Source organism: Acartia tonsa, chromosome 12 (assembly GCF_053477335.1).
Source record: "Acartia tonsa isolate MP-2025a chromosome 12, ASM5347733v1, whole genome shotgun sequence".
Taxonomy (NCBI): domain Eukaryota; kingdom Metazoa; phylum Arthropoda; class Copepoda; order Calanoida; family Acartiidae; genus Acartia; species Acartia tonsa.
Window position 1 is genome coordinate 43,923,313 of NC_137271.1, and position 16,147 is coordinate 43,939,459.

Below are 16,147 nucleotides of genomic sequence, written 5' to 3' on the forward strand. Positions count from 1 at the left end.
TGTTTATTATTCTGTTTCCGTAAAATTCTTTACACAACCTCTCATTCGTTGACTTATAAGCTTTGGAAACTTTTATTAAACATTTTTGGGTTGTACAAATCTTCTACGTCAAAACTTTTTAATTTACCAATATATTTCAATCTACCTACAGTAAAACAATTAATCCTCTAAGTAGCGCAGCAACAAGTAAACAAAACATCAATATATAAAATTAAATTAATAAACAAAAATAGATAATAAAAGATTCTTTTATATTCAGTTATAATAATCCTATTGTATAAAGCAGTAAGCTTTTTAGTGTCTGTAGCGAAGGATCTCGCTATCCACTGAACTATAGTGGTTCTTCTTTACAGTGAACAGATGGTTTTATGCTATGTTATTTTTATAAAAATCTTGGTATGGTTTCAGGCAATTTCTGCCCTTCCATATATTTTGAGTATAGAGCACCTAGATGCTAGGGGCTAGTGTTTGAAAAAGTTATGAAAAAGCTTATGAAACGAATAATTGACAATAATTCAAAGACTCTTTACAAGTCACTCTACCATCATGGCGGTTTTCAGCAGGACATATACTTCTTAGAGAGTAGCTACGATACTACAAAGAAAATTATCAATGTTTAAATAAACTAACATAAAAATTAACATGAACAAAATATGAAATGTATCTATGCCGTAACATGTAAAATTATCAACATATTATTTTTGTAATAAAAATTATACCTAATAGATAGTGTTTTTTATGTTTGAACAAAAAAATATTATTTTTTTTATTCAAGGAAAAAATATTCCACACACTAGGTGTGTGATTTTATTTTTTATTTTAGTGCAGCAGGGCTTTAATTAATTAAATGTTGCAACAGATTTTAATGTACTCTAATAATATAATACTTCCTAGCTGCCAAAATAACGATCTGCATCTAGGGACTCAGTATTTGGATTATGATAGGGCAGAAAAAAGGCCTAAAACCATCCCAAGGCTCAAATTTAAAAATTGAATCTTCTAAAATCTTCTCGGAACCTATGGTATGCTTCTATAAAATGGAGACCTAATCGGTTCAATAGTTATAAATATCTTAAACTATAGACAAAAAAACTGACTACTTGATGTAAAGATTACATTTTAGTATTCTTCTTACATATAATCAAGTGTCAATTTAGTTTGATTGGTGGGGATTTATTATTTTTCCCCTAGAACAATGTACCCCTTGTCCCTGCATTTAAAACAAATAAAAGAACATTTGAATGTCAACATTTCGAGGTCAATAAAAACTTGAATGGGTTCCATTAATATCACTGATAAAATTATTAGTAAACCAAATCCTTTGCTTTTTTTCTCAAAAAATTATCATATTTATTTTTTTTTAAAACCAATTAATGTTAATATGTCAGGCGGATGTATGACAGTTTTATCAGCGTGTGTTTAAACATCGTAGGGATGATGAAAAGGTGTGTGTCATCCCATTTTTAAAAACCCCTTAAAATATATTGTTTAAAAATCAGAAATTTTTTTAAAGCGAAGCTTTTTTACAATTAGGTACGGTCCGTCCGTCCGTCACGGATAGCTCTTTTCGTTAATTTAGGTATGTTAGAATTATCCTTTTAATTTCAAACTTTGCATTGCGATTCCTGTAGTAGTTAGGTACACTTTAGAAAGAGTAGCAACTCGTTACCAGAATGCCCATACGTCTATTTTTAAACTAGTTGCTTTTCAACTTTTTTAACAACAGTTTTTTATGTAATATAATCATCCGATTTTTGGAGTACTGGTTCCTATTACAATAAGGTACAATATTATAAGCTAAGCATCTCTATAATCAGTCCTAAAATTGTCAGTACGTCCTTAAACAGTATTCTTTATTTAAGAAGTTTTGCAACAAAGTTACGTATAATTTTGTCAAAACTTGTATATTTAAGAGGTAATGTTCGTCTGTCATACCGCTTCAGTGCTTTGCTTTTGTAGATGTTGTCATCCTTGTTTATGTATGGTTCACAAGAGAAATAATCATCCTTAACGACCTGTTTCATATTTTTGCAAATTTTCCTTATTTGCAGTTTTATAAGGAAATTTACTTTAATTTATTAATTGGTCGAATTGTTTAATTTTTTCCTTGAAATTATGTTTGTTTTTTTGTTTTTATATTTAGTGTAAAACACAACTTTATGTAAACAAGGATGACAAAATTCATGAGCAAGGGAGTACATAAATAAATAACAAATTTTGTTCAAATCTAATAAACGGCAAAATGCGAGACGGAAGATTTCGGGTATAGTTTCTTTCGTGGGAAACGCCTCTTAAAGGGCGTTTCGTAGTATTTGACATTAGTTTTTATATGTTATTTTAGGCTAAGTTGGGTTAGGTGATTGCCCCGCAGGGTTAGAGCCCCCTGCAGGGTCTAAAAATAGTGGAAAATCTACTGTGAAAAAAAGACGAAACGCCCCTTAATAGGCATTGACACTGAAGGGACTACACCCAAAATTTCAGAAGCCTATCTTATAAGACAGCCTAATAAATCTTATCAGATTAAGGAATCTTTAAAAAACACGAATTATCTGGAAACTACCTTTCAAAATCAAAAAAATACTTCAAATTTTTTTATTGTAGTATGGAAGACTTTATTATACATTACACAATTTAAATAGAGAACTTGAAAATATAGGTTTATAATATAATTTTTAAAAAAATTTCAACAGAGTAAATCCAAATATCTCAATTTCTCTTCTTCGCCATTTGAAGCCCATTTTTTGATGTACCTAGGCAAAAAAATATTAGGTATTCTAAAAAATATTTCATTCAATTCTTTAAATCTGTTCATTGCTGGGCTAAGTATGGACATAATTGGACTTGTTTTTGGAAATAGGAATTATATATTAAATCGAGGTTTGGTGAATATTTCAGATATTAAAATGTCTTATGAACAGACCTATAGTATAGATGTATATAAAGATCCCATTTTCCCCCATTTTCAATTATCTTTTTCGTCTGCTAGCAAATTGTTTTCTGCTACTTGGCTGTGTCAATATTCCCGTTACCATTGGTTAATTTTCAAAGACCCAATTGAGAGTCAGCACAAGGTCATTTGCGATAGGGAAATACAGTTATTTAACCCTTTCTCCCTCTAATGTTTTACTCTAATGTCTCATATTATATGTTTTGAAATTTTGAATTGACCCTAGTTGATGTACGTATATACAAAAAAGGGTTGAAAATCTAATAATGGCATACTGACATTTAACACACTAGCCTTATAGAGTAGCATTACATTAAAAAATATAATACTTACTCAATAAATCTGAAGAATTGTCGTGTCTTCTTGAAACAAAATCCACGGAAAGCATAGCAACCTAAAAACAAAATATAAAGCTTTATTAATAAGGAAGTATGGCGGGTGTCCTAGACTTTAGTTCTAAACAAAAAAATTATAATATGTATGGAAAAATTTCAATGATTTTTAACATTGAAACTTTGAACTAAAATAGCAGCTATGGAAAATTATTGCGTAAACATTTATTTAAAAACATCATTTGTACTTACTTAAGTTGAAGAAAAATGACAATTGTACTTAAACAAATGATATGACGGTTTTTTTAGAAATAAGGACAAATATGTTAATTAGATACTATATTAGATGAAGAAATAAAAAGGTTATGGTGCTTTTCAGAACAACTACAGCTAATAAAATGAATTCTTTTTGGTAAATTTTAGCAGGTATTATCTAATAAATCTTTTCTTTACCTTTTCTGCAAAGAGGAACATAAACATTGGACATTTCTTTACCTTTTCTGCAGAGAGGAACATAAACATTAGACATTTCTTTACCTTTTCTGCAAAGAGGAACATAAACATTGGACATTTCTTTACCTTTTCTGCAAAGAGGAACATAAACATTGGACATTTCTTTACCTTTTCTGCAGAGAGGAACATAAACATTGGACATTTCTTTACCTTTTCTGCAAAGAGGAACATAAACATTGGACATTTCTTTACCTTTTCTGCAAAGAGGAACATAAACATTGGACATTTCTTTACCTTTTCTGCAAAGAGGAACATAAACATTGGACATTTCTTTACCTTTTCTACAGAGAGGAACATAAACATTGGACATTTCTTTACCTTTTCTGCAGAGAGGAACATAAACATTGGACATTTGTCTTTCTTGTGGTCTAAAATCTTCGCTTTCTTCTGTTGTACTGAAAAAAATCTATATAGTGAGGGACATAAAAATAGCTAAAAACCTGCCTAAAGGCAGTCCAACCGCCATAGATGTTTAATCTTCTTAATTATGCTTTATATTGATGGGATTGTTGACAAGAAGTTTCAAACTTCTTTCTATTTTATAGGAGCCGAGAAATTTACGTTACTGGATTAGCTTAACGTGTCCTTTTATATCTAATCAAAGTCTTGGGATGGTTTCAGGCTATTTTTATGAAATAAAGCCCTCAGATGATAAGGGCAAGTTAAAAAACAAACCTCGATATAATTGTTGTTGAAAATTCAATTCTTGATTGAGTAGTTGTAGTAGATGTAGTTGTTGTGGAAGTAGTTGATGATGTTGTGGTAGCAGTTGTAGTTGTTCTAATTTCCAGTGATTTAAAACTTTGAAGTGTACTACTACACCTTTGGTTGTTATGTCGGAAAATTCGTAATAGAATAGTTATTTCTCGTATCATATTATAAACAGCTTTCCTAGGATATAAAATGTACAATTATAAGATCATCTCGGGGCTAAATAACTGGTTTTAATCTAATGATTGTACATTTTTATATTCGTAAAAAACTGGATATAATACAATGCTAGACATAGTTTTTTCGTACGGATGAGAACCGGTTCTAATCTAATCCACCGGTTTCGAATAAATACAAGAAAATTCTTTTAAAAATGCATATCTGCTTGGATAAACAGCAATAATGAAACCAAAGAATTTAAAGGACAGAATAAATATACTGTTCTATATAGTAATAGAATGTTTGTGTATTAATGGGTGTCCCGAAAGATCTTATAAACGAATGGATACATTTTCCTACTATTTTCAGGGAAGTTTACTAATAATTGTACAATATAATGTTGAGATCTTAACTAAACAGGTTAATGTTAATGTCGTGTGGGTGAGTTGCACCTGGACTGAACAGTCAACTTGTCAACTCAAGGCCAGACTCTTGGTCCTTCACCTCATACCCGTAGTACAGTACATTACAAACAACCAACCCTTTGATTGCACGATCTTTGTCTGGAGATCCTAAATAAACAGGTTAGGAATAAAACAAATTTTGACGATAAAGCTGGTAACAAGGCAAGAAATAGCGAAGCATTTAAATAACTAAAAAGATTTAATCACCCTATCGTAGAAGGTGTCGTAGGTCTGGTGAAAATATTTGGTATTGTGAATAGATTTTCAAAGTTTCTCAAATCTCCAAACTGTATACAATCAACCTTAAATAAAAATTTTAATTATTTGCAGCTTAAGATATCTGGAACTGCAAAACAAGGTTGACAACATCTATAAGTAGCGAAGCACAATTAAATCATAGATAGACAGACATACGAACATGCACGTTATAAATAAAAAAAATTATTAAAAAACAAGGATGACAACATTCATAAAAGCAAAACTCTGAAATGGAAGGACAAACAAACATTAACACTTGTAGCGTGTCAGAACTGAATAAACAGAATATTAATGCATGAAACTTAACAAAATTGTAAGTAAATTTGTCGCAAAACATCTTAAATACATGGCACTGTTTAGAATATACTTACATTTTTTAGACTTGATTATAGAGATGCTTCACTTATAACATTGTACGTTGTTGTAATAGGAATCAGTATACCAAAAATCAGATGAATCGGATAATTCTAACATACAAAAATTTGTTGTCAAAAAAGTAAAACAAATCAGCATGTTTTAAATGGACGTATGGACTTTCTGGTAATGATTATAAAGATGCTGTGATTTCTAAGTTGTACCTAACCTTTATAGGAATCATCATGCAAAGTTTGAAATCGATAGATCAATTCTAACCTGTTTAAATTAACGAAAAGAGCTAACCGTTACGGACCGACCCTAATTATAGAAAAGCTTTGCTTTTAAACAAGGATGACAACATCCATAAAAGCGAAGCACTGAAACGGTAGGACAAACGGACATTAACACTTATATATTGTCAGAACTAAATAATCAGAATATAAATATATAATAGTCGAAGCAAAATTCTAAGTAAATTTGTTAAAAAACTGCTTTATACATGATAATGTTTATGAACATACCTACATTTTTAGGACTTGATTATAGAGTTGCTTCGCTTATAACATTATACTTTGTTCTCCCAGGAATCAATATACCAAAAATCAGATCAATCGGATGATTTGATCACATAAAAATTTGTTGTTAAAAAAGTAAAAAAATCAACATGTTTAAAACGGACGTACGGACATTTTGGTAATGATTATAGAGTTGCTACGCTTTCTAAATCGTACCTAACTATTAAAGGAATCACCATGCAAAATTTGAAATCGATAGGACAATTCTAACATGCATAAATTAACGAAAAAAGCTATCCGTTACGGACGTACGGACGGACCGACCCTAATTATAGAAAAGCTTTGCTTTTAAAAATATTTGTTCTTACTATACAAATTGTCGTTTACATTTATATCATTCTCATATTTTACTGTATAACACCTTACTACAGATTCTTTTACATACAACATTTTGATAAATTTTTCTCGCTTCACTACTTGTGATCACAATTGTCTTTGTTTTTATATAAGTCTGGGTCGAGAAATATATTTTTTATAAATGTAATGGTCATGGAGTGTTCTTCAAAAACATAAAAAAGTAACAACAAACAAATTAGCAAATAATCAAAAAATTTGATACATTAGTGACAACCTTAAAAAAATAGCAAAGCAGTCAATGATTACTTTTCCCAGATTTAGTTAAAGAATGACCAAGAAACAGGCGAACAAAATAATGTAGAATAGATGAACTTTAGTCCAAGGAAACTACACAAGAAATTACATATCCTTATAATAAAGTAACAGGATTTGTGTTTGTATGTTTGTTTGTACCGAAGGATCTCGCTAACCGCTGAACCGATCGGGTTCTCCTTAACAGGGTAGCATCTCATAGGTCCCGGGAAGGTTTATAACTATTTTGGGAGAGGGTACCACCACCCTCCCAAGAGAAATCACAAAAAAATGGAATTGGTAAGACTTGCCTTCCCTTTTTACCACCAACAAGTCCTCTAGCAAAACCCTGTTAACGTTACTATTTAGAAAGACTAACGGCTACACCCCATAAAGGCCTCTAGGGGCACTTGAGGATGGGGGAGTCGAATTTGATAACCCAATTCCTTATTGTAGATTTAAAATAAAAAGTAAGGTTTTTTTTTTTGGGGGGGGGGGGGTAATTATTTTCTAGAAACGATTTATCTCGGGAGGGTGGTGGTAACCTCCCCCAAAATGGTTATAAAACTTCCCGGGAAGCTACCCTGTTAAGGTGAACCCGATCGGTTTAGCAGTTACCGAGGTCCTGCGTTACAAACAAACAGACAGACATCGTTCTACTTTGTATTATAGATCAAAACTCTTTGCTTATAAAATCTTTTCAAGATTTATAAAATTGCTATTTTATAAAATAAACTTTTTTGTATGGCAGCCGTCAACAGCACAAACATATGGTCTTCATAATAATTGTAAAAAAAACTTTCATGGATAAATAGAAAAGCAAACTATTTTCAAAATGTACCAGAGAGAGAGAGAGAGGGGACAATTGGCTGTGTATTAACACTAGTCCCCAAAATTTTATAATAACGTTTTTCTTATTCGTTGACTTAACAACTTCGGGGACTCTTGTCAATCCTGATTAGTTGGTTTATTATTTTAAGTATTTAATCGTTTCAACCACCAATCTTAATCTATAGAAGGGGTAATTCAGTGTGACATCAATGGGGCTGTACATCAATTTATTGGCCATTGTCGTATCCCTTTAGATTCCCGAAAATGAATTGACTATTATAATTGATTTTTTTGTCCTAGTAATTTTGGTATTTTCCTTAAAAATAGCCCAAAGAGCACAACCAAACCCCCCTTACTTAGAAATAAATTGAAAATAAGACTGGATAGGGGTTCTATGTTTAAACTCTACAAGACTCCTAACCCTGCGGGGCAACCCACTTCACAAACAAATTTAACTATCCTATCAATGAAAATCCAAGAATTTTTCCCCCCAACTGCAATCTGTTTTTAGCAAACACAACACAACACAAGACAACAACATTGTTTTAATGTCATATTGAACTAAACAAGGATAAAAAAAATATCCAAAATATCAAAAGATTATTTTAAAATGTTTTGTAAAAAAAGATGTTGGATATACACGTAGATATTATGACAGGGGAAAATTTAGCTTGCTGACATAAACATCATTTATTGAGCAGTTCGTTAATCCAGTAGGAGGGGGGGGGATAGGGTAATGGAAGTTGATGGGGGGAATCATTATTTTAGCCCGCTACAAGTCTTATTTTATTAGAGTATATAATAATCTGGTGCAAGATCCAAGTAATAATAAATCCATTTTTGTCAATGGTAAAATTTAGTATTAAAAAAAGCCTTAAAAGTTTTTTAAACTACTGGCATTTTTCCATTCCAAGGACTTTAATTTAGCTAATAAGCTTTTCAACAACTTCGCCTAATAGCTAAATCGACCTATCCTATGGATTAAACATAATATCAAAATTCTCTAAAAGAGGGTCTCGATCGGTCCAGCCGTTTAGAAGATCTTTATGTCCAAACACAATAACAGAAAACACTCTTACATGAAAGATTTACATTTTTAATAATAAGCATGCAAAGCTGTTGCTGAGAAGAACGTACGGACTACGGACATTATGAAGAAAAGATTTGCTTCAGAAAAAGGACAATTATGTCAAGTATGATTTAGAGCTTTTCTTCTGTAATAAAGATACATTAAAACTAACAGATTTTTTATTTACAATTTAAGCGTTTAAAAATACCTGTTTTGATGACAAATTAATGTTAAAATTATGTCATTAGGTATGTATTTTATAAGAATGGATTTATTATGCCTTGGATCTCACACCAGAATATCATGTACTCAAAAAAAGTGAATCTTGCAGCTGGCTAAAAAAAACGATTCCTCCTCAACCCCTTTTACCCATTCATTCCCTCCCCTTCTACTGGATAAACGAACTGACCAATAATTGATGTTCACGTTAGCAACCTAAATTGACGACAATTTTTGGTGGGGGGGATAAGGTAAACGGGGTGGATGGCGGGTGTCGTTATTTAACCAGCTCAAGTTTTACTTTATTAGAGTACTAGCGGCTACGCCCCTAGAAGCCTCTAGGGGCACTGCACTGGTAGGAGAAGGAAAAGTCGACCTCATCCTATTTTAAATTTGAGTTTCCAAAGAGTTATAAAAATTATTTTTTGGGGGAGAGGGGGGTTAAGACACCCTCTCGAAAAATAGTTTAAAACCTTCCCAAGACCTATAAGAAGCTTCACTGTAAAGGAGAACAATATAGGTTCAGCGGTTAGCGAGATCCTTCGGGACAGACAAAAAACAGACAATGATAATCTGGTGTAAGATCCAAGTAATAATAAATCAGACGATTAATAAAGGGGGGGGGGGGGGAAGTGATATTTTGACATATTTGGGGATCAGATTGAATCCTAGACTGGGATGGTGCAAACTGCACTAGATTCAAACTAGCGTTCTCCTATGGGCTATCCTTATAATAAAGTAAAAGGATGTCTGTTTGCTTGTCTGTATGTCTGTACTGAAGGATCTTACTAACCGATGAATCGATAGGGTTCTCCTTAACAGGGTAGCTTCTCATAGGTCCCGGGAAGGTTTATAACTATTTTAGGGGAGGGTACCACCTGCCCTCCCCTGAGAAATCGACAAAAAATATTAAAAAAACGCCGCCCTGTGTCATTTTTGCAATTAGCTAAAACATAATTAACACCATCTTTCGGCGAAAAAAATATTTATGTTAAATAGCTGATTTTAAAATAGATTGAAAAGAAACAACTTTACGTGTCCCTAGATGCCTCTAGGGGCGAAGTCGCTAGTAAATTTATTAATTACCTTTTCAAAAACTAGAAAAGCTAACAGAATTAATTGTACTCTATTTATTAACATCTTAAATCTGAAACAAATTAGATAATCAACTAATAAACAAACATTAATGGTTTATTTCAAATATTTTAACACTATTTAAGCACTATGAATTGGCCAAAAATCACTGTCTCTGTGTTCTATACTTGAAAATAAGAAGTTTTTTTGAAAAATGAACGTAGAAAATACATGTATATTATGACAGGGAAAAATTTGTCGTAAATTCAGGATGCTATTTTCACTGTCATTTATTGGTCAGTTTGTTCATCGGGAGGGTAGGGGATGAGGTAAAAGAGGGATCGTTATTGTAGCACGCTACAAGTTTCACTTTATTCGAATGCAGGATAGTCAGGTGTAAGATTCAAGTAATAAATCCATTTTTAAGACTAAAATCAAAGTTTGTAAATTCTGTTGCAAAACACCTTTCCAGTTTATGTCGGTTTATTAATTAAATTATTCTATATGAGCCCCTCCCCCCCCCCCCCCCCCTTTATGAGTTTTCTTTGGTGGAGAGATATATCCCTAAAAAAAGGCCTTTAACCTTCGCTGGGCCAATTAATACCCCTTTGGAAAATGATGAACCTATCGATCCAGTCGTTTAGAATTTCTTACTAGACAGGGGAATTTGATATGTTGATGTTAAGGGGCACATATACTCTATTAATAATAGCATAAAACCTGAACTGGACGAACACATGTTTTCAGGTCATTAAGGAGATCTTACACTCATTTTAATACATTTAATATGTAGGTTTAACTAATAAATAGAATAATTAATCTCTCCAATAACTAATATAATGCGGCTTTGATGAAACTTCGCAAAAATATTGTCACTTTTAATTTTTCACAAAAAAACACATAACATGTTTATTTTATTTAAATGATCTCCAGTCTAAACTAGAAACAAAATAACATATTATCTATATATGATATCACTTTTTAAACATATTGTTTTCAGGGATGGAATAGATAGGTCACAATAAAACAACTCTGGATATGGAATACGTGGATATATTGACATATGGAACATTTGTCTTCAATTTATTGGACATTTCATTTATTCTATAGGAGGGGAGGGGATATGGCAAAGGTTGTGGATAGGGGGTATTGTTATTTTAGCAAGCTGGGAGTTTCACTTTATTAGAGTACATGAAAATCTGGTGCAACATCCAAGTAATTATATATCGATTTTCTAAGTATTAATATTCTAAATTTTGTGCTTAATATTATGGATGTTTTCACCCTTGTTTTTTGATAAATATCTCACTCAGTTAAAAAAAAAGACATTATTTGTAATCACTTTATTCTTGAATTAAATTGAAAACATACATTTAAATGAACATAATTTCCATGATATGTTTTCTGGAGAGATTTAACTATTAACTGCGCGTTATTTTCAAGTGTTTTGTAATATGTATTTGTATATGCAATAGGTTTAACTCAACATTTTAGGGGCTATTGAAAATAGATATAGTATATCTAGATCCACACTCAGAAAATTGGACCAATATAAACGCAGTGGAGGTCGAATCCGGCTTTATTATTGGTTAGAACGTATATGTATATATAAACACATATTTTTTTGTCAAAGTTCAAATTTTTTATTAGATCGAGATTCAATAAAATCCATTTTTTCAATAATTACCCGACATAATTAAAAAAGTAAGGTGTCAAATTAAAGATCTTACTATTTTTGTTCATAATGGGAATTTTCTTCTTTTTTTTGTTGCGTTTTAGTACCTTAAAACCGATTAATTTAAAAAAAAAACTTAAATTACTTTAAAAATAAGAGGTCTACAAAATTCTATGGACAATTTTACATCTACTACATACTAAATACACTGACTAGCTATTTTAAATAAAAAGCATAAAAGTTAAGACACCTCCTTTTCGTCATTCGTATTGAAATAAGGATGAAAACATCCATGAAAGCGAAGCTCTGAAACGGTAGTAAAAACGAACACACCCACTTGTAAAGTATCAGAACTGAATAATCAGAATATAAATGTATAAAAGTGGAAACAAAATTGTAAGTAAATTTGATGAAAAACCGCCTAAATACAGGATAATGTTTAAGGAAATACTTATATTTTTATGACTTGATTATAAAGATGCTTCGCTTACAATATTGTATTTCTTGTCCTAAGAATCAGTATTCCATAAATCAGACCAACGGATAATTATATCACATAAAATTTGTTGTTAAAAAACTTGAAAATTAACATGTTTAAAATGGACGTACGGACATTAAATATTGTAGAGTTTATAATCGTACCTAACTACTGCAAGAATCACCATGCAAAGTTTGAAATCGATAGGACATTTCTAACATGCCTAAATTGACGAAAAAGAAAATAGTACGTGACCAAAATTATATTAAAACTTTTTATCTCCTGAAAAGTTGGACGGACTATTGTGTTTGGTATCCCATCTAGGATAATACTTCTATTGCTGATGATTAATATACAAATATGCATTGTACAGAAAGAGGATACTCTGACAAAGAATTTCGGGATTTTCAGTAATTATCTTTTTGTTTCTATTAGGCAAGGCCAACTCGGCTGCGTGGAATAGCAGAAGGAAAAAAATTGGGGGTTGGCTGAAAATGGCTTAAAAACAATGTAGGTAAATAATGACGTGTTTTTATATTCGAGCCGCCATGTTAGCAGCTGTGACTGCAAGATAGTTCAATTCAAAAATGCTGTCTATTCTATTGTGACTAATTTAAATTATGGCGTCTGAAAAACTAAATAATCATTAAATTATTTCGAAAAAAAGATACATTTTTAAGCTTAAATATTGTCTAAATATAGCAATGGCTAGCATTAATTACCTTTTTATTCTTTTTTTTGTCAGAAAAGTGGAATGGATGTTTGATTTAGCGAATAAATTAATCGAAATCGTGTTATCTTTGTAGGTAAGTGATACGTTTCCATGAAACAAATTAAAGGATTATATTTAAGGAATCCTATTATATAAAGTTACAGTAGTAAGACTTTTTTGTCTGTAGCGAAGTATCTTGCTAACTGTTGAACCGATACAATTACGGTGAAGCCTCTAATAGGTCCTGAGATGGTTTTAGGCTATTTTATTTTTATAAATAAGTCTTGGTAAGAGTCCCTAGATGCTAGGGACGCAGCCACTAGTATGTGATTAACTGACATTCCCACTGACAGCAAATAAAATTAAGATTAATTTTCAGATTATAATTCCCTGATTCTTGAAACAAAGTGAGTCAATAAAAAATGCCCACTTGAAAAAAAGTTGGGAACTTTGAAATGTTCAAGAAAACTTTCCCCACATACCGGGATATGAATTTAACCTCAGGGCGTAATTGTTAACTTAACTTTATATAAAGAAAAAAAACAGTACACTGTAATATAGTATAAAATAGGAAAAAATCATATAATTTTAGTAAATATGGTGTGAAAACAACAAATAGTTAATATAAAAGCAGAGCTTTTAAACAAATAACGTCGTCATAACATAAATTTCACATTACAAGATGGAAAAGATGAATGAACAGATCTATAGTATAATTGTATTGTATATATAGACAACTACCTCCCTTCATTTTTCAAAGACCTCTTTCGTCTGCTTCTAAATTATTTTCTGCTACTTGGCTGTGTTAATATAAGCGACACAATTGGTTGATTTATAATGACTTTATAAAAGGGTTGCACATTGCACAAGGTGGTTGGGATGGGGAGATACAGTTATTTAACCCTTTCTCCCTCTAGTGTTTTAATCTAATGATGAATGTGTGAGTGTGTGTTTTGTTCCATTGGGTCTGTTGAATGACTTTCCCCCCAAAAATTAAAAGTACCCCAGCCAGAGGGCATTTTGATGAACTATGCAAATTTTTAAAGTAGGAAATTTCAAGAAATTATCAACCCAAATCCCTTCTCCCCCCTCTTTTAATTGACTGGAAGAAATCAGGGATCTAAAGGGATAAGACAAAGGCCAATAAATTGATGTACAGCCCCAATAAGGTTAAACAAAATTATCCCTTCTCTAGATAAATAATGGTGGTTTAAACGTTTAAACAATAAACTTAATGAACCAACAAATCACGCATCACTAAAGTCCCCAAAGTTGTTAAGTCAACAGATAAGAAAACGTTGTTATAAAACTTTGAGGGCTAAAGTGTAATAAACAGCACAGTGTTCCCTCTCTCTCTCTGGGAAGAAATAGTATCTTTAATTTAGTTCATAAAAAAATCAAATAATAAATTATTAACGTATTTTTTTTATCAATTTCAAAATTATGTTATTTCATTTATTAGGTACAGTAAATTAGTTTGTGCTATAACATGACAATATAGCTATTACATATGATATAAATTTTAGTAAACAACAGTTATGATACATATTAATAGATTATTTAGGCAATAATACATATTTTTTTTTTAAATCTAAAATGTACAAATTCTGCCTCTCTCTGTGTGATTTTAATTCCTTGTTGGTCTGGGTCTTTAGTTCCTCGCTCCAACAAATCAGGAATTCATTATATTTTCAATCTTTTTTATCTATCTACAATTAAATGTTAAAAATTCAATTCATTAATCACAATAATTTTTAAATTTGAATAGCCTTTGATGTCATTAAGTTTACATAAAATGGTAATATGATCTGATGAAATAAAATGATTAAATCAAATATTTTTTTTATGATAGGTATGCAATAACTTCCGCATATGTTTTTAGGGACGAGGGGAGGGGGGTGGAATTCTGACACTTTTGCGTCAATAGGGAGTATAGGCTTTGTCTAAGGAGTGAGGATAGGTTATTTGGCAAAAACCAGGTGGTCTCTGGACAGGTTAAAATTAAAAAAAAAATAGTTTGAAGAGTTAGAGTTCAACTTATAAAAACAAAACTTTTTGCCAAATAATCTTATCTCTCAATCCTAAGACAAAACCTATGGTCTCTGTTTACACAAGGGTGTCAAATCCCCCCCCCCCTCCCACTTATTATAACAGCACAAACTGATCATTTCCCCTGATAAAACAACCCTCTTATTTTTATGCAAATATGAAATTACTACATCAAGCGGATGTGAATGCACGCCGTTATGATACAATGAAAAATGAGATAAAAGCTCTATGAAACTAGTTAGGATGATTTAATTCAAATCTGGTATAACTAACTAGGGATCTAAAGGGATAAGACAATGGCCGATAAATTGACACATATTCCCAATGTTGATATAGTAGATTATTACAATTAGTGGCTGAAATGTTTTGACAATGAACAAACTAACAAAAATTCAACAAAAGGTCTCCAAGGTTATTAAACCAACAAATAAGAAAACGTTATTACAAAACTTTCGGGACTAGTGTAATAACCAGCATAATGTCCTCTCCCTCCCTGGGTATAACAATGTAACTTACATTTATCAGACTGAATACAATGCAAATTAAAAGACTATAGACATTTATATGCTAATGGGATAGTTCCACGAAGATCATTTAAATTAGAAGATAAACACTTACTAATCAAAGATCTTAAGGGATAAGACAATGGACAATAAATTACCCCTTATAGTTGTTTGAAAAGTTTGGACACTAATAATTTAATATTTTTGAGCCAACGAAAATAATAACATGAATAAAAACTTTGGGGTTCCAGAGCAATTTAATTTACAATGTCCCCTCCCTCCCTTTAAGGAAATATCCCTTTAAAAAAAATGACAAAGTTATGATGTTTCTGGAGTTGTTTTGGAGAAGTATAAATTCAACAGCTTGTCCCTAAAATAAATTAAATCAATAAATAAACTTAAGAATTTTATTTTTAATTGAAAATAACAGGACACCTTGAATTTCTCATGTTTTTGGGATTTTTTTCTGAATATATATTTGTTTAATGTCATCACGTTTAGATTGTTTATCTGTAAATTTCTTTCCCTTTTCCTTTAAATTTAGCCACCAAATAATAAAATAGATCACCCAATTTTGTTAGACAGACTACAAACTATAATAAAAATTCCCTTAAGATACTCGAGAAACACGTG

At 31.3% G+C, this 16,147-nt stretch overlaps 2 protein-coding genes across 6 annotated transcripts in view; both read right to left on the reverse strand.

The window, feature by feature from the left end:
- Positions 1-2,669: 2,669 nt before the first annotated feature.
- On the reverse strand, positions 2,670-10,170 carry LOC145334770 (uncharacterized). Its single transcript, XM_080180369.1, has 6 exons — positions 10,110-10,170; positions 5,334-5,428; positions 4,468-4,572; positions 4,111-4,187; positions 3,281-3,341; positions 2,670-2,750 (listed from the first exon to the last, which is right to left on the reverse strand). Exons 1-6 carry the CDS (start codon positions 10,161-10,163, stop codon positions 2,684-2,686), a joined length of 459 nt encoding a protein of 152 aa, XP_080036495.1. The 5' UTR covers positions 10,164-10,170; the 3' UTR covers positions 2,670-2,683.
- A 5,578-nt stretch (positions 10,171-15,748) lies between these two features.
- The window catches only part of LOC145333790 (L-asparaginase), a 41,995-nt gene continuing 41,596 nt past the window's right edge, over positions 15,749-16,147 (reverse strand). For all 5 annotated transcript variants that reach the window (XM_080179023.1, XM_080179024.1, XM_080179028.1 and 2 more), the window contains one exon: positions 15,749-15,884. In XM_080179023.1, coding sequence (XP_080035149.1) covers positions 15,833-15,884 — 52 coding nt within the window. In that variant the 3' untranslated portion in view covers positions 15,749-15,832. The remainder of the gene's footprint in view (positions 15,885-16,147) is intronic.

Excerpts from the sequence above, each read along its gene's own strand:
- LOC145334770 (XM_080180369.1), bottom strand. The coding sequence starts at position 10,163 with ATGTTAATAAATAGAGTACAATTAATTCTGTTAGCTTTTCTAGTTTTT. Across the intron at positions 4,573-5,333 it reads ACGACACCTTCTACGATAGG|AACAACTACAACTGCTACCA; the intron begins GTGATTAAATCT and ends ACTGGAAATTAG. Across the intron at positions 2,751-3,280 it reads CAATTCTTCAGATTTATTGA|GTACATCAAAAAATGGGCTT; the intron begins GTAAGTATTATA and ends TTTTTTGCCTAG.